Source organism: Serinus canaria, chromosome 2, assembly GCF_022539315.1.
Source record: "Serinus canaria isolate serCan28SL12 chromosome 2, serCan2020, whole genome shotgun sequence".
In the NCBI taxonomy this organism is placed as follows: domain Eukaryota; kingdom Metazoa; phylum Chordata; class Aves; order Passeriformes; family Fringillidae; genus Serinus; species Serinus canaria.
Window position 1 is genome coordinate 57,767,424 of NC_066315.1, and position 21,693 is coordinate 57,789,116.

Here is a 21,693-nt window from a genome sequence, read left to right on the forward strand (position 1 = left end):
TTCTAGATAAATTGATACACCCTGCAGTAATCCTAAGTGAGTACTCAGAATGTCTGGCTTTTCAGGAAGCCAAGGCACAAGAAATGACTCTGTGAGTGAACAACTTGTTAAAAGAGAGGCAAAATTTCGGGAATAGAGAGGCAGCAGAGATTTGTCACCACTGAAATTCTTCATATATTGTCCTGCCTGCCTTATCATAGAACCACAGAGTGGTCTGGGTTGGAAGGGACCTTAAAGACCATCTCGTTCCAAACCCCTGCCATGGGCAGGGACAACTCTTAGAGCTTCATCCAACCTGGCCTTGAACACTTCCAGGGATGGATATCCACAGCTTCTCCAGGCAACCTGTTCCAGTGCCTCCACCCTCATAGTAAAGACTTTCTTTCTAATATCTAAATGTGCTCCCTGTCAATGTGAAGCCATTCCTTCTTGTCCTGTCTTTAAATGGTCTTGTAGCCTCTCTCCATCTTTCCTGTGGGATTAAGTGAGGGCAGGCAGTTACATGAGTGCTGTGCAGTGAACTCTGCTGATGAGAGTTTTTTTAGGTAAGGATGGGACAGATTGTAAAGAATTCCAAAAGGATCTTCTAAGAAGGAATGACTGTAGAATTAAATGATAGATTACATTAATTTCTACCATTTGTAATAAATTTGTTCAGAGGGAGGAAAATCCAAATTGCACATAAAAATATATCTAAAGTGCAAATTGTTGAGCTTATGGGAGTTCCATGAAGATGTCATCTTGGCTGCAGTCAAGAAAGCACATCAGTTGTCTTCCTCACCAGAAAAAGGAGAGAGATCATTGCTATGTCACTCAGGATATCTTGGGATCACCTGCATCGTGTGCAGTTATGATTCTCTTGACTCCACCAGAGATCAAAAGTTATGTCCTAGAACAGAAGCTGTGAGAAAGACTAAAAAGGTAACGAGAGGTGTGGAATGGTTGCAGTACAAGAAAGTTCAATTAAGTTCACACTTAGTGCAGAAAGAAGACAAGCAGGAAGGGTATATATATAAAAGAGGTCTCTTAAGTTGCAAAGGGCATGGAGAAAAAAGGGTGGTCACTGATTTGGTGAACTCTATTCAGTACAAGAACTCAGAGACATCAAAGAACATCAGCAGGACCTACGCTGCAAACAAAGAAGAGGCTCCTTCATGAAATATACAACTGAGCCATGGACCTCCTTGCCAGAGGACAGGGTAAATGCCAACTATTTGTACATGCTCAGGAGAAGCCTAAGCAAAAGATAAATCCTTTATTCTTTTCTACTATGGTTCTTAACTCGCTCAGGCCTTGGTCCAGACTGCTTCTCTAACATGAACTTTGCACAAGAACATTTCCTATGAGTCTTATATCCAACAATTATAGAGGATAGAAATGTGCAGCTAAGAAATTTGTGTTGCAGTCAGCAGGAAAGGAAAAAACACCCTCTGATGAGAAATATAACAACAGCCAGCCAGACTAATTCAGTAAAGGGCTAAGAACTGCAACAGCAGAATTGTGGCCTGCCATTTGGAGTCTTAAGGAGAATAATCAGTTGACAAAGCTAGGGGAAGTAAACAAAACTTCTGACTGGAAAATGGAGATTTTTGGCAAAAAAGAAAACACCAGTTTAGTTGAAGACAGCTGGACACAGTACTGAAGGAAAGCACAGATGTCCTAATTCAAAGGAGTCCTGCTGTGTTTGAAAAAGACGAGACAAACAGCAAGGTTAAAACCGAGTGGATGTGTACAAATGTCACTGCCCTTGTGGGGAGAAAGATACATAAGGGTAGATGGATACTGCAGACACAGAAATCCTGCACTTCACTAATTCCTGGGCCTACAAATAGGCTCTGGATACACAAGAAATCCCAGTGACCTACAGCAGTGGGGGTAATAAACTGTTTGTATTTAGGGATTCCTCCACAGCCATCCACTCAAAACTAATGGACTGCAGAGGTCAAGAACATACTCTGTCTTGTTTTCCTTTATCCAGTATTGGATAATGATGTTGAGCACTGGCCAGATATCCATGTTAAAATGTTCAGCAGAAACTAAAAGCACTATCAGTAGCATTTCATGTAGATTGTTTGCATGAATAGCATATTACTTCCTTTTTTTCTATGGGTTTTCTAAAATTGGAGGAAAAATCCATCCAATAAATCTTTGCTGTGTAAATTCATTACAAGTTTTATAAATCTGGAGACTGCTTCTATATTTGTCTCTTGAATAAGTTAGTCTACTGTAAGATACCAAGACAGACACATGTTTGCCATATATACTGGATTAAAAACTCTATTGCAAGAGGAAGGATTATGCAGGTAAGCCACTGACATTTTGTGGACAGAGAGACAGAAAGTTCCTTCTTTCCTATCAAAGGAAGGAACTGAGTTAAAATATAGTTCAACAGGACTAACAATGGCTCTTGGTAGCTATTGCTAAATATTAAACCTGAAAAAAAAAAGGGAAAAAAATGGAAAACTAAGTCAGGCTTACATACATACATGCTTACTTACATATATAAAGACATTTTCCATGAATGCTTAAAACCTCAGTATTTTCTCTTAGGATATCATATATATAGTGTGCAAGATAAAGGCATAAAGAATGATTTGACCAAATGTTACAAACACTGTTCCTGTAAGTAGTGTGGCTGGTGGTGACAACGGAAAAATTTCAGGGAGAGAGAAAGCAAAAAGATTAATGATGAAACATTTTTTTTAAGCCCTGATACAGTACTATGGACCTGAAAACGGGGGGGGGGGGGGGGGTTGGTCCTCTGAAGAAGATAAAACTGTGTGTGTTTTTATATTTAGACACTTGACTAAAGATAATTTGTTCTCTTCATTCCTTGTCATTATGGAGGGGGTGGATAGCAAATAATACTGGTCTGCAGCTTAGTTAAAATTGTACCTGGAAAGATCTGACCTGTTGTGATTTCTAACCAAAAAGAGAAGTCTGGAGTAGAATCATTCTAGATTTTAGTAGAATAGTAGAATATTCTAGATTTTCAAGCCCTAACCTCTGTATATCCTATTTAACAAAATGTAAATAAAAAAACTAGCAATCAAAAAACCCCAAAACAGCAACAGCAAAAAGCCACTAAAATAACCCTGCAACAAACCTCCCCCAAAACAGCCAACTAAATACCACCATCCCCAAACTCAATCATTTTATTCAGAGTAAAATGAAATTTTTCCTAATTTTGTTTATTGATTGGGATTGTTCTGCAAAAACTTTGCTCCTGTCTGTCTTCTACCTCCCATCCTAGGTAAATCCATTTTTACTTTTGATTCTCCTAAGGTGATCTTCAGCACTTTTCAGCCTAGATCTACCAAAAGCCCAGCTGGTCTCCTTCCATATGCAGAACTTTCCAAGCTCTCTCCTGCCCCAGTCAAAAAGTGACAATTGCAGCCTTTGTTAAACATCTGATGACTTAAAAATTGTCAGATGAATTTCAAGCATATCCTTGCAGAATTTCTTCCTTGGGCAAGTGCTAGTTTTGTAGAATTACAAGTGGAAAAAAAAATGCTTTTTATTGAGTTAGGAGGGAGGAGTGAAGTAACACTTTTAATGGAAACTCTTAGAAATGCTCAGCTACAGGATCTCTATAGCAGACACATATATGTGCAGCTGCTGAGGTAGGGACACAGTCTCAAACTACATGCAGGGTGTAAATCTCTGTAAATAGGAGTATTAAACTTAGCTTGTCAGAGAAAAGGGTGGAGAAAAGACTCCAAAATGTCTCTGTAGGTGACAAAATCTGTAAGACAGTGCAGGTGTGAATCCCAGGCATTGGTTGCCATTTAACTGCTCCTCTGTCCTGCTCATACCTTCAAACTTGCTTCCAACACTGTTTGGCTAAAATGGCAGGAGAAATGTCCATTCCATATAGGAATTTGTATCACTGCCTGTGTAACGCTGGATGGAAGGATGTTGGAGGTCGTATTTTATTGAGTAAGTGGAGGTTATGACAGGCAGGAGGGGAAGCTGGAGAAGCTGTGCTGCTGCCTGTCAGGGCACAGAGCAGTTAAAGACAGGGCAGGGTAATGACAGCGCTGGGATGGTGTACAGCAGTAAGGGGTGTCCGTCCATAAATACAGTAGGAAGTTTTCGGCAGTGGTCTGACAGGAAAGTCTACACGGAGTCAGATTTCAGAGCTGGAGCAGTGAATTGCAGTGAGTCACACAGAGAGCCTGAGTGCTGCCTTTGTTCCACTTGTGTCTGAACGTTGGAGGCGAAACAGCAGGCTCCAGTTTTTATTAAATTCTTATTTTCATAAGCATACAACTCATGTGCACTGCACTTTTTTCTCACTCAAGTTCTTTCCACTGACTTTCAGAAAATGCTCTCATGGTAAGAACTCTTGCTTCTAAGTTTTACTATTTCTATTTTTCCCCCCATGTGTTTCTGTGTTACACTCGTTGGTCTCATTCTTCCCCCACCTCCCCTTTTTTTTTTTTTTTTTGGCACACCTGCTCCAGGCATGCCTGGTGGACCTGGGACTTGTCGCTTCTGCTCTTTGGCTTGTCAATCCATGCTGGTGCAGCAGCTCAGATCATAGAAGGTAAGGCTTCTCCAAATCATGTTTATAATTTGAGAGTAAGTGTGGATTTTAAGAGTTGCTTTCCTAATATGGAAAGACACTCTGCCATTTCAGATCTTCATTTTATCTGCTGCTTACTGTTCATCATTTCATATAGGAAAGCTGCTGTGAGTTAGGAGCTTAAATTCCCATTCATTCTGGATGAGTGTAAATAAATGCATTGGTTCTCCAGCTCTAAGGCAGCCTATCATGACAGCTTTCTTAATATATCTTCAGAGTTAGCAGAAAGCACTTTCAGGAAATTCAGAATACTGCATGTTTTTACAATTAGGATAGATAGATGTGTCACTGTGGGCATATCAGGAATGTGCCAGGCATGGTGTGAGTGCAAAGACATAGATGTGATGCTCCTTCCAGAGCATAGAGATTTAACCTGGTAAAAGTCTGAACAAATTGAGATTTTCTAATCTCTTGAGTTAAATGTTTCATTTTACCAGTACAGTCTTCATGGACTTTCAGTGAAAAGTCTTTTTGTAATTTCAGATCATACGTTCTTGTAACACAGCCAAATTCCTCGGCATCTCCGGAAGGCACAGCCTTACATTTAACTAGTGAGGGAGAACACTGATTTAAAAGTTCACATGTAAATTTGAGAAAAAAGTTTCACATATTGCTTTGCCATTAGGAACGGTGATATTTACACCAAAGAGCTTTTTTAACTCTCTTGCAAAACTAGCTGGCATTTGTTATGTAAATGACCTCTAGATAACTGTGTGATAGGAGTGTTAGAAAGTATTGATGGGAAGTAGATACCACACATGAAGACTTTGATGTTACTCAGTGGTTTTTGCCTTTTCATTGACACTGTCATAGATCACTGACACTTTGGCATCTAAAAGCCAAAGCCCCAGGTAGTTATTTCAGCAGGAGAAAAACCAACAGATTATTTACCACTAAAAAATGCTATAGGTACAGATGAGAAATATTTAGTGCTGTACATGTAATTAATTAAGGAAACAAACAGAAAGCAGCTCTTAGAATTAAGAAATGTATATCTAAATGGTGACTGATATATAATATATTGTCTATCCACTGGAGGCTGATCTGTTGCATCAGGTAAAATTGTTTTTCTTGAGCTGATGAATGACAGTGCATGAGAGAGATCTGGACAGGAGAGAACCAAATTTTGGCAAACACAAGTAAATAATCAGAAGATCATTAGAGCTGCAAGTAAAGTGACAAAACCTGCAAATATTTATTTGACACACAACTTCTTTTTTGGTGGATCTGTGCTTGTTTCTATTACCTGAAGATCTGGTCTTTTTAAATCTCCTACATGTGAAAGTCAGATCAGATGTCAAAAGCAGGAAAGATAATCACTATTGTTTCTGGACAGTTTCTTCCAGTTCAGAATTTTACTGCTGTTGGAAGGACTCCTAACCTTACCATGAATGAAGATCAAGTAAGGTTAAGGAAGTGTCCTAACACCACTGGGGACTTAGGCACTGCTCTGGGAATATGTTCCATCATGATTGTCTTGGCCTTACATTCCCTACTCGTTTGTCTGTTAATACAGAAGTTCCTGTTCCCAAATGTTTACTAAATTTTTTCACATCTGATTTTTAAGTGCTTGACATAATGGGGGTCTCATGCTTTCCATTACACAGCACCTTTTCCTAACTTTCCTTTCCTGATTGAAATTATTTCATCTTCTGAAATCAGGTGTTGAATGCCAGAGACAGGAATAATATTCCTTTCCTTCTGGTGCTGCAAATACATGACTAATAAAAATCCTACCTGTAACTGAAGGGAAGAGTTTCATACTTTAAATCTTTCAGTCTAATTTCTGGAGAAATAACCTCATTTTCCTTTCTCACAGCTCCTCTCAGCAGTTGAGTGCTCAGAAATAAACTGTGTATTTGAGATGAAAATGCTTGGAGACACAGAGTGATGAATTGGCCCTTTGGTATCCAGGCCTTTTGCTGCTAAACATTTGCTTTATCCAGTGTCCTTTTGGTCACTGTCTCCTTCTAGGTTACTGCTTTCCAGGATATCCCAGCCCTGTCAATAATGCTGCACTGCTTTTCTGAGCCCAGCTCTACTCTCTCTACCCATGGCACAGATGGGTATCTCTAAATTCATCCGAATGAAATAGAAACTGTGAATGAGTAAGTGTGGTTTAGAGAACAGCACAGGTGCCTTCTGTTGTACCATTGTGCTGGCCACGTGCAAAAAGGAAAATATACCTTGAGATGTTCTTGAGTTGGTTAAATAATGGCAAGAAAATTGTTCAGGGATTGAACTATTCACTGAGGGATGGGGAAGGGGTAAGTTATTTTTTACAAACCTGAAAACAAAGCAGTGACCCTCAGATTTTAGAAAAATTTGCTATCTTTACCTTCACCATCTTTGTCCTCTTGTTTTCCACCGGGGAGCACTGAATTGTGGAGCAGGGTTGAGAGTGCTGAATAAAACAAAAGCCTCAGCAGATGTCCAGCAGAGGGCTTGAGATCTTTTATGACTTTGTGAGAGATACTAGAAAGACTAGTTAGAAAATTTTAATCAGTTTCCTATCAGGAACAATGTTTTGACCAAGTCTTGTTTCTCTTGAGGAAACTATGTAGTTATGATTATTTCCTACATAGAAAAAGGGGGGGCAGGGGGAAAGAATGATGGGAAGTTGTCATTCAGATGAGAGTCTTTGAAATTCTTTGAGAACTTCTGGGCTCTACTTTAACTTTTTAGTAAACTTGTGAGATATTGGGTCTTTTAGTAGAAGTGTTGCTTTCATTTCCAAGTCCTAGAATTTCTGGCTATATTTCATGGTAAAATAAAACACCAAATAAATAAAAGAAAGTATATAAAAACTTATATTTGAAGTAATATACTAGTTGTAAAACAAATATTTAAAATTTTGAAATATTTAATTCAGAATTTTAAAATTCTGTTGCATGGTCTGCAAATTGATGGGATTTGGTCATTACTTCAACAAAACTTTTAAGAAATAATGTGACCTTGCTCCAGAGTGAACCTGAACAGGAGTTCTGAAATCTCAGCAGTTTCTCTGAGTTAGAATGATGAATTTTACCATCTCTGTTGAAAGTTTTTAGTCCATTTCCCTGCAACATGTGCAAATAGGTAAGAAATAAAATGCTTTCTTCCTCTTTACCCAAACGTAGTGTTATTTGAGCCATGGGGAGCTTTTGCAGTTTTTCTCTTGTGTTCACAAAAATTTTGCAAATACAGTACCCTATTCTTCTTGGGTTTGTGCAGGAGGACTGAAGATATGTTGGTGTCCTAATGAATCTCTTCATCACTTCTCTTTTGTTCAATTGACAATCAAGCATGTATCTATCTGCTCATGAAAGCGTGGTCTGTCTTATTTATCTGGTACTGCCTTGCAGTGTGTGTACTTGGCCCTTAATCATGCCCCATAATGTATCTTGATTTACACTAATGACCCTGGCTGCTTTTAACATGTTTTGCTTCTTCAACAACAAATTTGTTGGTGAACAGAAGGTACTCAGAGAAAAGCCTTGAGCATGCTGGCACCCAGACTGTGGACAGACATAAAGTTAGAAAATCTCAATGCTAGCCCTGCTGAGGTTTGAGTGATAGACTCCTCCCTATGACTTGCTCCAGCTTCTTGCAGAAGTGACATTTATTTTTCTAGGCTATGTAGGCATTTATCAGTGTTTCTCAGCTCTTTACACACAAATCAGTGCCTTCATTTTAAAAAAATATTTTCAAAATGTTTAAATGTGTGTGGTTCTGCAGTTTATGTTATGTTTATGAGCTCTAAAAGAAGCTTTACAAATTTCTCATTGACATCTGGGTTTTATTATTAGCCAAGCTGAACAGCTCTTTCTTGGCCTAAGTAACATGCTTAGCTATAGTTTACATAAAGTAAATATTTGTCTCTTTCATTGGCCCTCTGTACACAGAGGCTGTCATTAGGCTGTTGACATAAACTTTGCACTCCTGACCTGCTGAGTTTAATGGAGGAATTGTGAATTATTGACTTTCATTGGCTGATGATCAGCTGGTGTGATTCTTACAAGCAGAGAACCGGATCTTCCCTTCACAGCAAACTGACATCATGAGTGTAAACAAACTTGTCTATGCATCCAAAATCTTGTTTCTACCAAGTAATTATTGTATGTGCTCTGAGTGTCAAATGTGTGCAGTCACACGTGGGATGAGGATGGCTCAGTCCATTCTTTCCAAAGACAGGACACAATTACAGTGATAATAAAGCACAGTCCTCCTTAAAGAGAACTCAGATGGCATTGCAGTCCTCTTGTACCAGAATGAGCATTTGGACATCATCAAGCTGCAATTGAGTCTAAACTGAATGAGCCACTGTGATCCTTCAGGCACGTCTTCAAGCTGTTACCAGCTGTTGTGCATGTTTTCAATGTGGAGCTGAGCCTGATTTCATAGTTGATAAAAAGCCTTTCCATGCAGAGCACAGCAATTTACAATAGAAAATCACTTTGTTTCAGTTGGGGTCATCTCTCTCAGTAGCTCTAGAGATTGATAACACCAGTAGAACAAACCTGACTTAGAAAATTTGTTCCATTCTGTCACTTTTCTAAATGGATTCTTTTTCTATGTAACACTCTCTACATGTTAATTCTCTTGGACAATAAACTACATGCTTCCTAAGCGACGCTACCAGGCAACAGAAGACAATTTTTAGCTTTTTTTTTGAGGCCTCAGAAGAGGAAACCAGCTGGGGTGGATTTGGTGTTATAATGACTGTCTTCATTTCCTCTCTGGAGGCGTCCTTGGGCACACCAGAAGTCTGGAGTAAGCCGTTGTTTCCATGATCTTGAATAGAACTCAAAATCACATTTGTGCTTGTGTTTGCCACTTGCATTTAGATTTGAAGGATCATTTCAACAAATGAGCATCAGGAGGAAAGAACTGACTGTATTACTTTTTTGGTATATTCAAAGGGCTCCAAAGAACATATTTCTTATTCTAACATGTTAATTATGAGATCAAATGCTTCTTTTGGAAGACATCTGTCCCTTTGGTTGTGATTTCTTCCCTTTCCTCTTCAATGTTAGCCATGGATCAGTTTTGTTTTTCTTGTAGTGGTGTCTCACATTTGACCAAATTCATGCAGTACCTTTGCCAATTTATGCAAGTGTGCCTTGGCTAGAAAGACAGTCAATTTTACAGTTCAGTGAATTCTGATTGCTTTATTTAGGCTGTCATTGATGGTAACTATTTAGAGAGTATGTCTATTTATCATCATTAATTTTCAGTCCTCAAACAATCTTTTCCCATTTGGCCAACCCACAAGATTACAGCAGGTTCATTAAACAACAAAATCAAACAGCAATTTAGACTGTGGTTAATTCTCTTCATGAAACTTTTCCACCTCTAGCAGTTCCTGCTCCCAAACCTAAAAATTCATAAATGTTGCAGAGAGTCAAATATAGGTAGAATTCTCCCAAAGAATGAGGAAAATGAGCAAACCTCAGTTTTAATGTATTTGCATATGAGCAGCATGAGATGACAGATGTATTATTCAGGATACTTTCTGGTCAGAAAACCTTGGAAAAAGCAACTGGCAGAGCTGAATGTGTCCTGAAAAAGAATTGCAGCATTTAAAATCATTTGTGGCTGCCTTACAGCCCAGCCTGAGAAGAGCTGGGGTCTGTACCAAGTTTTCCTGAAGGGTTCTGAGAAGAACCAGGGTTTTCTGGAGGCATTCAAATGTGTTTTATTCTAAACATTCAATTGCTGGAAGCCTAAATCTGGTAACAGTGATTCAGCAATGAGATTTGAATATTAACTACCTGCCCCATCACTCATGGTCTTTTACTTCATCTTTAGTACAGAACACAAAATATTAACAAGTAAGGGCTTCAGCCTGTTCATTCTATATTTGGGAACCTCTTGGGTCTTATAATACTGTGTCTACTTCCTCTGCTGCCACTGAATCCACTTCTTGCTGTGAAGAGTTACTCAGAACTGCTCAGGCAGCATTAAATTCCAGTCCTATTTGTGACATTTCTTCCTCTGAACTGTGAAATCAGAGTCCTGTGGATAGCCATGATGTCTGGCTCTGCTTCCTTGGAAAGCTGAATATAGGTTTTGATTTTCTCTGTGCTTTTTTGGTGGTTGGTGACCAAGAGGGCATTATAGCATCTGTCATTACTCATTGCATTTTATTATACTCACTGCCCTTCTTGCAAGTGACAGGCATAACCTAACTCAAGGAGAACAGAACCCACCCAGAAATCATTTTGAATTTTGTGCTGCCTGCTAAAGAGTAAGTGGATGACTCTTGAGAGGAAAGAATAGTGCTCCAAGACATGCTTCAAAATTTCCTATAAGCTGGGGATATTTTGAACAGCCTGTAACTGGGGTTTGCTGAAAAACAGTTTCAAAACATAAACCTGTGTGACAGCCGTGCTCTGATTCATCTCTGGTGGTACTTCATATAAGTACCCTCAAACAGTAAAATGAAACATATGAGAGTTGGAAACAGGGTCAGGTAGCATGGCAAAAATACAGCGACACTGAGAGCATGGGAATGAGCTCAGGAAAGTCAAAAGCCAGTTGGAATTAAATTTAGCAAGGGAAGAGAAGAGCAACAAGAAAGGCTTTTACAGGTATACCAGCAGCAAAAAAAGAGATTAAGAGAAAATGTGGATCTGCTGCAAAATTAAATGGGGCAAGGAATCTGGTGATGGGGCATGGAAACAACCCAGGTACTCAATGCCTTCTTTGCCTCACTTTTTAGTGCTAAGATTTCCCTCCAGGAAATTGAGCCCCTGAGCCCACTGGGGAAATCTGAAGGCATGAATTCAAGTCCTCCATTGAGGCAGACTGAGAGAAGGGACATTGAAATCAGTTGGATATCTGCAAATTGACAGGACCTCATGAGACACGTCCATGAGGGCTCATCAAACTGGCTGATATCATTGAGACAGAACTTTGGAATGCAATCTTTGAAATATTGTGGTGATCAGAAGATCTATGAATGGAAAGAAATCCAGCGTCACTCCTATTTTCAAGAAGAGCAAGGGGATCTGCAGGCTGAGCAGCTGACCTCAGTTCCTGGGAAGGTGTGGGAGCACATAATTGTGGAAGGCCTTCTAGTAAGAACAAGGTGATTAGGAGTAGTCAGCACAAAAGTGGGAAGTGGAAAATCTTGGTCAGGAATCTCATAGCCTTAAGCAATGAAATGACCAGCTCAGTGTGTAAGGAAAGGACAGCTGATATTTGTGGTCTTGTGTAAGACTTTCAGCACCATCTCCTTAACATCCACGTAAACAAACTCGAAGTAAGGAGGAGATGAGTGGGCAGAGATGTGTACTGACACCAGACTGACCCACCCGTGCTCCAAGGGGTGCAGCCAGGGATATGAAGCGCAGTCACTGGGTGCCAGTTCCCACTCCATCAGTGGACTGCTCTGTGGGGCACACTGAGCCCAGCACCCCTAAACATCCTCATTCCCAACGTGGGTGACGTGATAGACTGAACCCAAACATCTCAGGTACAATCTGGTCCCATAATCAAGAGTGATCCCTTCAAAAATTTTACAGCTTGAATGCTGTGGCTACCAGAGCCTGGGCTGGCTCTTAGAATGCCAGTGCCACGCCAGGAGTGGGGAACTGCCTCGGTATGGGGATTTACCAGAGGCAGAACCTTTAGGGCCACTTGCTCTAAGATGCCACACACAAGCCTTGACAGGGAGCAGGCAGAGGAGAAAGGAGGAAAAGCTCTCTATCTTGAGGTTCCACAAGGAAGGGCTGACTCCAACTAAAGAGATCAGATACCAAGAGCCCGGGACACTCCTGTGCAAGGGGTTTTGGTCAGATACAAGTCAGGGGGAGGATGGAAACACCTAACCAATAGGGAATCCTCAGGGGAGGAGTGAGGGGATTGCATCCAGTGTCTGGGGCACATTGGGGTAGGAGGGTGGACAGGATGGGTCACATGGGCCAATGGGGCTTCCAGGAGTCGGGGAATTCCAAAGGGGCGTTGCAGACAAGGACTGGCCCAAGGTTTAAGTTGCAGAGAAGTTTCGGGAATCAAGGGCTGGGATGCCTTGACAGGCAGAGAAAGAGCTGGAACAAGGGGTGGGGAATGGCCTGAGGGACAGCTTGGAGGGAGGGTAAAACCCAGGGTAAACCAGCTTGGGGAGAGCATGGGAGTACAACAGAATGAATCACTTAACAAGGAATCAATAAAATAAATTTGAACGACAACACTTGAGCTGTGAGCCATCCCATTGGAAAAACAGGCAATTAGAAAGAGCAGATCTGTTTGAGGTTGGAAAAGAACTGTATAGCTTTTCTAAATTTATTATTTTCTCCTCTTTGACAGTACCAAAGAAATGGAACCAGGTGACATTTTTTCACCTGTCCCTTTTTTCCCCACCATTATGCTTATGCACTGCATCATGGTATGTTTGATGTCTTAATTTGATAACTAAGAGCTGTCAAGCACACACTGCAGGTACAATATTTCTTGAAATATATGAATTTAGAGTTACTGCCGCTTGTCCCTGTGTTTCTTTCTGTCCCACAGAAGATGTCTGTCTCAGCACTGCCATGTAGCATGAGAAGATAAATCTTAAGGTGTAAAAGAGTTGTTGTGGATAATTGAAACAAATGTGCTGGTAGCTTGAGTAATTATTAGGCATTAATGTGTACATGGTGGTCTACAAAGCAAACTGTGGGGAAAATTATGCAAAACCTAAGGCTTTTCTAGGAATCCTCTCATTTTTGGAATTCCTAACACCAAAACATCCATTGATCAGGAATCCTTCTTGCCAGTGCTTTGGCTGCCTCACAGAGGGAGGTGTGAGGGAGCAGTGTGTCCTCACAGTAAGGATTTTCACTTCTGCCATCCTGCTTTGGTTAGCTATGGACCATCTTAATACACTGCGTCACTTCTGTGAATGCGGTGCTCTTTTATTCTCAGAGGGCCAAAGTCTTAGCTTTTCCAAGTCTTCAGCTTTCCAAGGGCTGTTCCAGTTCCATCTGTTTCACCACTGTGCCAAACCAGCACAGCTCTTGACTTGGTAAGGCGGAACCACTCATCTGCAATGAATGCTCCACAGTTGTGCTGCCACTTTGTGGTGCTTGTGGGTGTGGGTTTACATGACTCGAACCCTTTCATGCTTTTCACAGTAAAAAACAAGCAAACATTTCATCCTGTTCAGGCTAGCCATGAATGTGGTTTAACCCACATGGTTTGATTTTTTTTTTTTTCATTTCTGTCTTTAGTTTCTTTCACATGTGATTACAGGAAAGTTGTAAAACACATGCTAGTTTTGAAAGTTGTCTCAGCTGAAAAAACCTGGCTCTTGATCAAAATACCCTATTAGTTATTGTAGTGAAATGGTATTAATTAAAAACACTTACCTGAAAGAGTTTTAGTTTTCAGGGTTCTATAAAGTATGTCATATTAGTGTATAGCTCCGTTTGTTTTTACCAAACCAGACTTGACTGAACTCAAAGTACTGCTTAAGGTGGCCTTACAGTATAATCAAGGCTTTGATTCTACATGTATTTTTGTTGGGTTTTTGGTATGTTGGATTTTCAGGGGGTTTTGGGGGTGTATGCTTTTTTTCTGGTGCACTTAAAGTGAAACTTAAATCTGTCACAAGATGCAGATCTGACAAATGAGTACCACATAGCAACATCCTGGTCCAGAGATGTGATGAGCTGGGGAGTGGGGGTGGTGCTCAGTGCAAGTAAACATTCATAAAATTTCAAGGATGCTTTCTCAGTGGAAAAATAAACAAACCACTGGTGACCTGAAGTATTGTAGATCATTTTTTATACTTCTCTTACAGAATTCCAAAAGACAGGATGGAATTGTGGCAACTCTGTTACTGCTTTGCCCACATGAGCTTTGACTTGTTCAACAAAGAAGTTTTCATTAAAAAAAGGAAGTGGGGATAAAACTGCTGCCCCAACTAGGAGTTAACACAGATACTCACAAGTATTTATAGTATGAGTGTTAAATGAATACTTGCTTGCAAGCCCTCTGATACACTGAAGCTACTCATATCTTAAGTGTCTCATTCCAAGACATATTGTTTCCAGACACATTGCAGAATTCCCATTAAGAGCATTCAAAAGAAGAAGCTACTGTCTCATTTAGCTCCTATACAGTTAGCCAAACAATGGTAAATACATTATTTAGTACAAATGCCTGAAACAACTATGGGGAAGGCAAGGCTATCTACATGAACACCTTCTCTTGTCCTCTGTTCTGTGTGTAATGACAGTACCATAGCCATACATCGAAGTGTTTTGGAAATATTAACTATCCCTGTGTGTTTGATATGTTTATCTGATACGAACAAAAGGTTTTCCTGTTTCTGAATACTTGGCTCTGCTGTGTTTTTTTCATGGGTGAATTTCTAAACGTAGGTCAGTGTAACACAAACAATGCAGACTGAAATAATGAAGGAAAATTCATGTGGAACAGTCTGTTGGAATAACACCATCATCAAAGTGGTTGACAGGTGGTGTTTATTTCCTTACTGAGGAGGCTGTGACAACTGTGTGCCTCCAACTTCTTTCAGCATTTCCATTTTTGATTCACAGTATGTAAAAGGAGCAATCTTTGCATTTTGAAACCAGAAGAGGCAGGGAGACACTCAACACTTGACTCCACATCCTCTTGCATCTGCACAAGGTTCGGAGAGGAACTTGGTCATAACGCCTTTATCTGTCCTGAGGTGGAGCTGGATCAGTTTGACAGGCTTCAGATGGTTCTCTACCTCACAATGGACATGAAACAAAGAGTTCTCAACTGCCAGTTTACTTAAAATACATCTCATAAGTTGTAGGGAAAGCCTAAAGATTGAGGGTCACATTCACATTATCTGTGGGTTTCTCAAACTGAGCCTGTCTTGCTGCAGTTTAGAAACTTAAGGCATTCATCATCTGAAGATGAAGCTTTTTGTGAAGCAGCTAGAATAGCCTGCAGTGCACAGCACATGTTTCTGACAGCTTCTCTCTCTCTCACTTCATTGGTATATCACCATTTTGTCAGCTGCTCCTGTTCAATATTCTGTTATGGTTGACTTGTAGATCCTAGGGGTCTCTCTTAACAACTTCAGCCACCCTGTACCTCAGGAAGTTTCTACTCTTGGGCAAGGTGGTGACATGGTCCTCATCATCACTGTTTGAATGGTGGTAGAAACAGCAGAGGCAGACTCTTCTTAGAGGATAAAACAGAGCAAAAGAATAAGTAGCAGCCAAAACAAGCAACAAAGGAAATTTTGATTGAACAAGTGGGGAAAAAATCTTCACCATGGCAGCAGTAAAGTCCTTGAAGAAGTTGGTGAGAGGGTTTTTGGAATCTCCATTCTTGCAAGTATTCTAAACTTGACTAGATAGGGCTCTTGACAACATTATTCTTCAGGATCACCCTGCATTAAGCAGCACATTGGATTAGATGACTTTTGCAGGGCTCTTGCAAACAATTTTTTCCTGTGATTTTTATAAAGGGACTTAGAATTGGGTTTTCCATAATTCATTTGTTTCTGAGCCTCATTATCAGTGATGTGATCACAGAAAAGGGCAGTCAAAGATGAGGAAAGTGAATATACTTAATGCTAAAAGACCTGGATTGTGCTTGGTTCTCAATCCCTTGCTGTTTGTGAGCCTTGTTTGTGAGCCTGAGAATAATCAGAGACCTAATAGGCTGTTGATACTTATACCAAATAACCATATGGAATCAAATTAGCCTTTTCCACTTTTTATGCTTGTCTAAATATAGGTCAAAGAATATACCCTTTTCATTATCCATTTTTCTCTTTTTCTTTTTCCCTTTTCCCCTTTTCTCTTTTCCCTTTCCTTTTTCCCTTTCTCCATTTTTATTTCTCCACTTGCCTCTTTCTCCTCCCTTTCAGTTTCCCCTTCTGTTTCTCATTTTGTTTTGTTTTGAAGTTCTGTAGAATGCTTTTGGGAAAATAATCTTGGAGCAGAACACAGGAACATGTTACTGTAACCTTATGATTTCTCATCTTTCCTCGTGGTTCTGCTGACCATGAGGCTCTTTAAACAACTCTTGTCCTCCCTTTCCAAGAGAGTAGAGGTGAAAGATTTTTTAAAATTTATTTAAGATTTTTGAAATTATTTATCTTGCTCTCTGACCTTTCAGGGACTCATGGCCAGGCAGGCTACACTGACCACAAACTCTGTGCTCCATCCTTCTCTGCAGCTGTTTGCACTCAGTATCAGAGGGACCCTGTCACAGTGACTTCAGGCACAAACTTCAGCTGTTTGGGACAGAGGCAGACTGTACCTCTGCATTAACTCAGGCAAACCTCTTATTGTGGTGACTGTGATGGCATTTGCCCCTGAATTATTGTCCTTCTGCTAATGCAGTAGATAAATGCTCAATATACAAAGTCTCTGATTTCAAGAAATACTTCTCAAACCAGAACAGACCTGAGCATGGACACGTGTCTAAAGACAGAAAATGAAAAGCTGTCATATTAACTATATGGCTAGCAAGACCAATATAATACATAGGAGCAACTGCATTTTTTTGATGCAGTTTGTCCTGTTTACATATATTTTGATTTTTGTGATACAGAAGAGTATGGAGGAGAATTTCCCCTCTGTCTACCTCCAGGACCTAATTTGTTATCTGGAGTTAGTTATTTTAAACTAACCTATTCTATCTGATAGGCTTGCCTCGAATTTAAAAACAAATTTCACACCTAGAAAACTGTCCTAAATGGGCCAGAGTCCTAAAATATCAGTGACTCTGTGAGCCAAGCTGTGATTTATTGTACTTATTCTGTGTCATTCCTGCTATATGCCACAGAAAGCAGCATTCTAGTTTAGGGTAATCACTGAACATTATGAAGGGTTTCTGCCCACAGTATTAATGGATATTTTAAACTTAAAATCAACAATGAGTCCTTCCTTAAACTGGTGCTTTATTTAGCTCTTAAAAGCTAATCTCAGCCCTGTAGGATCAAGGCTTGAATAAACAAAAAAGAGTATGCTGCAAGATCAAGAAAGCAAACACATATTTCTTCCCTTAGAAGCCAAAATTCATAAAATGCATTAGAACCTCGCTCAGTTGTACTATCATTGTCTATACTGCTTTCTCCTCATTCTAACTCAGAAACAAATATATCTATTCTTCTTTAACTGGAAATCATTCTGCTGGAAGAGACTTGGGTCTGGATTAGTTGTGATATAAATAACTAATAAATTCTTATGTGTATTTCTCATGATATAAAGTTTTACAGACATGCCACCTTATAAAAAATTAGTTGGCTGAATTCTGTCTTTGCAGAGTACAAATTACTGCACTTAAAAAATTCTTTGTGTCTTCTTATTGATCTGATTACACATTACATGTTTCTCTAGATACAAGAAAGTTTTGACGCTCCATTAAATGAATTTTTTTTTCATTCATAGTTTTTCTTCATTTTGAAGCCATGGAATGAATATATGTATGCTCGAAATATATACTTGGGAAGATGTTACTGCAGTTTTCATTTTCTTGATAGCAGGTGTAGGCTGTCAGAGAGCACCAAAGGCAGGCTGCTCTGCAGTGGTCAGGGAGCAGGAAGCCAGACCTCTGAACAAGTGACCTCACCAGCCAGGACACGGTTCCACAGAAAGAAAGCAAAATCATCAGAGTGTGTTTGCTGATGGCAGCCAAGTTCAGCCAAGAGTCTGTATCATTGCACAAGTCCACAGTGATGAGCAAGCCAGGAAGTCAAGCCAGGAATACAAGTTTTTTGGGTAAAGCTCTGGGTCTGAGTCAGCAGGACTCATGGCTGGCTGGACATGGACTAGCCAGCTGCAGCATAACACAGGCACAGACCAAAGGCAAGATCCTCAGTTTAAAGGCAAAGGCCAAAAGAAGGAGTGAGGGAAAGCCCTGCTGTGGCTTCTTCAAACTGTTTTTACAGGGAATGTTAATGCATGAAACCTACACTGTCACAGAGCAATGGAGTTTCTGTTCCTGCTCTGGAGGTGAATCCCTTTGTTACTGAGTTGTCTTTGGAATCTCTGCTGGTCAGAGTGACTCTGAGATATGTACAAGCCTCTTTTTCCCAGCCTGGCACTCAAAGAAGGAGTCAGACTCTTCTATTCTCATTCTCAAGGTTGCTGATTGTTTCTTATCTATAAAATTCTTTCTCTGACCCGCTGAGGTCTGTCTGGCAGGTCGGGTTGAGGCACACTGACTGCCTCAGTGGTGGTGTTGTGTTTTTATACTAAAAACTACGTGTACATTATTGACAATTATTTCCCAATACAAATCACTTATGTTAGACAGTGAGCTTTTACTTCAACCAATCTAAAAGTGCCACCATCACTCAGAAGATGGAGGCTAGGAAGAAGAAGGAAAAGGGACAAGGCACGCCCAAATTCCTCTATCTTGGGACCCCAAGCCCCCATTCTAAAAACCTCAAAAATCTATTTTTCACCCTGTGATAAATTCACTATCATTATACTTAAGCTCTCTTGACTTGTAACTCTGAATTTAAAAGATTTCCATGGGTCAAGATCAGAGGCACAGGGATCTTGGGCTCCGAGCCAAGGTCTCCCAACCCCCTGCCAGGGTCTCCTCCAGGGCAGCCAGAGGAATTTCCTGGGTTCCCACATCACAGTAGCACAAGCATTCTATGATTTGGAGATCGAAAAGCTAAGAGATGTCACTATGCAAAACACCCACTTTTTCACAGCCAGAAGTTACTCTGTCACTGATGATGATGATGGTGATGATATGAAATCTTTCTGCGTCCTGGGATTCCCTGCTCCATCGTACTTTTACAGGACTATTTATGCTTACACACTGAGAAAAAAAAATCTGCCTATTTGCCAAAGCAGAGAACCAGATTTTTTCTGAATTTGTAATGCCATTTTAATGATTAAAATTAATAATTAATGTGGTAACTAATATAATAACTTCCAACTAGAAAACTTAGACCTGTGTGCAGCTCATAATGCTTTTGGGGTACTGTAACTTATCCTTAGATGCATGATATTTTATCCAGAGAAAACCATGTTGCCTTCATATTAATAATAATTTGGTCTTAGTTTTGCTGCCTTGCATCTGTTGTTTTAATATGGCCAACAGTAGAAATTTGAGAGATGCAATGGCTTGTGCTACTTGAAAACCTCCTTTCTAGGCAGACAAGAAAAATAAAGGTGGTTTGAAATTCTCTTTACTCTGTCTGACAAAACCCAGTGGCCTCGTGGCAGCTGCAAAACCTGCTGTATTTCAGAGATCAGTTTTGTCTGTGTTCATGGTTGTCTTTTTTTCATGCCAAGGGTACTGACCAAACCCATTGTAACTATCATTTATTAAACTGTACATTAGGAATAGCATATGGGAATGGCCACATTGCTCAGAGAGGAATTGCTTTTTATAACTGCTTCCAGCTTGCTCTTTCTCTATATTGAAGCATTTCATGCTACAGCCAACTGTTCAAACATACAGTTCTGTGTGTGTAGAACACTGACACTTTGAAGTCTGGATCATTTCAAAACACACTGTCCTCTGCTTTCTGAACTCAGTATTGTTACTGGCTTCTTTTTCCCTGATTGTTTTGAATTTCAGCTAAGTGAAGGGAGTTTTGCAGTAGTTGAATGTAGCTCTTCTCCCAAAAAGTTGATTGCAATGTGTTGTATGGAGAAAGTAGTTTTATTTTCTTAAGCATTTCTGTAACACCTCTGACCCCTGGCCACAAACCAGCACATTTGGGAGGGGAGGTGCTCCATGTATCCAGAGGGAGGATACACAAGTCTGACACAGAGGGCAGCCCTTGATCTACAGAGATTAATGAGGGAAAATTGCCTTTGGATATCTGTCAGCTTCTAAAAAATTTGGGTTGCAGCAGATGGTCTTGGGTTACTACTAAAGGAAATGAACATTAATTTGAATAAACTAGATGCTAAAATTCATGCAACAGCGTGAATTTCTTTTAAGGACTGTTTTTTTAAAACAAGGACTTAATTTAAATCATGGAAAGAATACAGCTCTTGTTCTTCCAGGAACAAGCTGACCAGTAAAAAGATATAAGGAATCTGCAAGATTTGAAGGATTAATTTTCCCAGTGGACAGTGTACTCCAGAATTACTCATTTTCTTGTGCTCTGACTTGGGCACCAGCCACCACTGAGGACTGAAGCAAGCAGATGTCTTGTGAGGTAGCAGGAGGATGCCTCCTTTGCTGCTGACAGAGTTGTGCAGAAAAACAGCTGGCACCTGCTGAGGCTGTGCTAAGGATTTTATTTACGGCTTTTACTTCCACTGTAGTCCAAATTTGGTCCAATTGCTGCTGGATGTATCCTTGCTGCTGGATAAATCCTACATTTGAAACTGTGCCAAGGCCAAGGGAAACCTGCTATGATTCAACATAATAGGGGGTTTTAACTTGTACCTTTGCCTTCCTTAAAAAGGTTTATGCTTTCCCACTCGAAAGTTTTTTTTCCCACTACAGAAAGACTGCAGAAGTGAGATTAAGCTGCAGAATCTTCTTTCTATATATTTGCTCTAGATAAAGTCATCATTTGCTTTTGTTAGGCATTTCTTGAAATACTCTTGAAAATGACAATAGCAATAATAATTTGTGTTTCTTTTTAATGTAAAGTGAAACATTGACATTTTCTCAACAATTTTCCCCCACTTATTCTGTAAGATATGAAACGTTACTAACATTGGAAATGTGTTCCATCATCTCCCAGTTAATTTGTGGTTCAGAGAGTTCAACTCCTACCTCTGTGTCAGCCACAAAATGGAGATTTCTGTATTATGGAACTGTCCTGAAGCCTTGAACTTGAGATATCCATGTGAATTGAAAAAATCAGTTACAATTTTGTCCTTGATTTTACCTAGCATGCCAGACCCATCTAAAGAAGCATGATTATATTTTGGCAGAAGTTCATTGGCACTCACATGTTTTCTAAAAGTCTTTAATCAGTAGGCTTTTTTAAAAACTTACTTCATTACTCCTCAGAACAATTAGGAAAAAGAAATCAGAGCTATGGACTACAGGAATAGTCTAAGTGATATTTACTGTGGGAGATGAAAATTCAGGCCAGCTGGATGCTGAAATGAATACAAAAGCAATGGAAAACTGGAGCCAGAGGGGTTGAAATCTTTGCTGTTTTCTGCAAGCTTGGATCTTAAACCAGCCCA

At 39.9% G+C, this 21,693-nt stretch overlaps 1 protein-coding gene across 5 annotated transcripts in view; it reads left to right on the forward strand.

The window, feature by feature from the left end:
- Positions 1-4,022: 4,022 nt before the first annotated feature.
- COL15A1 (collagen type XV alpha 1 chain) overlaps positions 4,023-21,693 on the forward strand; it is a 120,223-nt gene continuing 102,552 nt past the window's right edge. For 4 of the 5 annotated variants that reach the window (XM_018918262.3, XM_030234463.2, XM_050971046.1 and 1 more), the window contains exons 1-2: positions 4,024-4,338; positions 4,467-4,549. In XM_018918262.3, coding sequence (XP_018773807.2) covers positions 4,328-4,338; positions 4,467-4,549 — 94 coding nt within the window. In that variant the 5' untranslated portion in view covers positions 4,024-4,327. Of the gene's footprint in view, positions 4,339-4,466; positions 4,550-21,693 lie in introns of all 5 variants that reach the window. The other variant, XM_030234466.2, reaches the window with a different exon arrangement.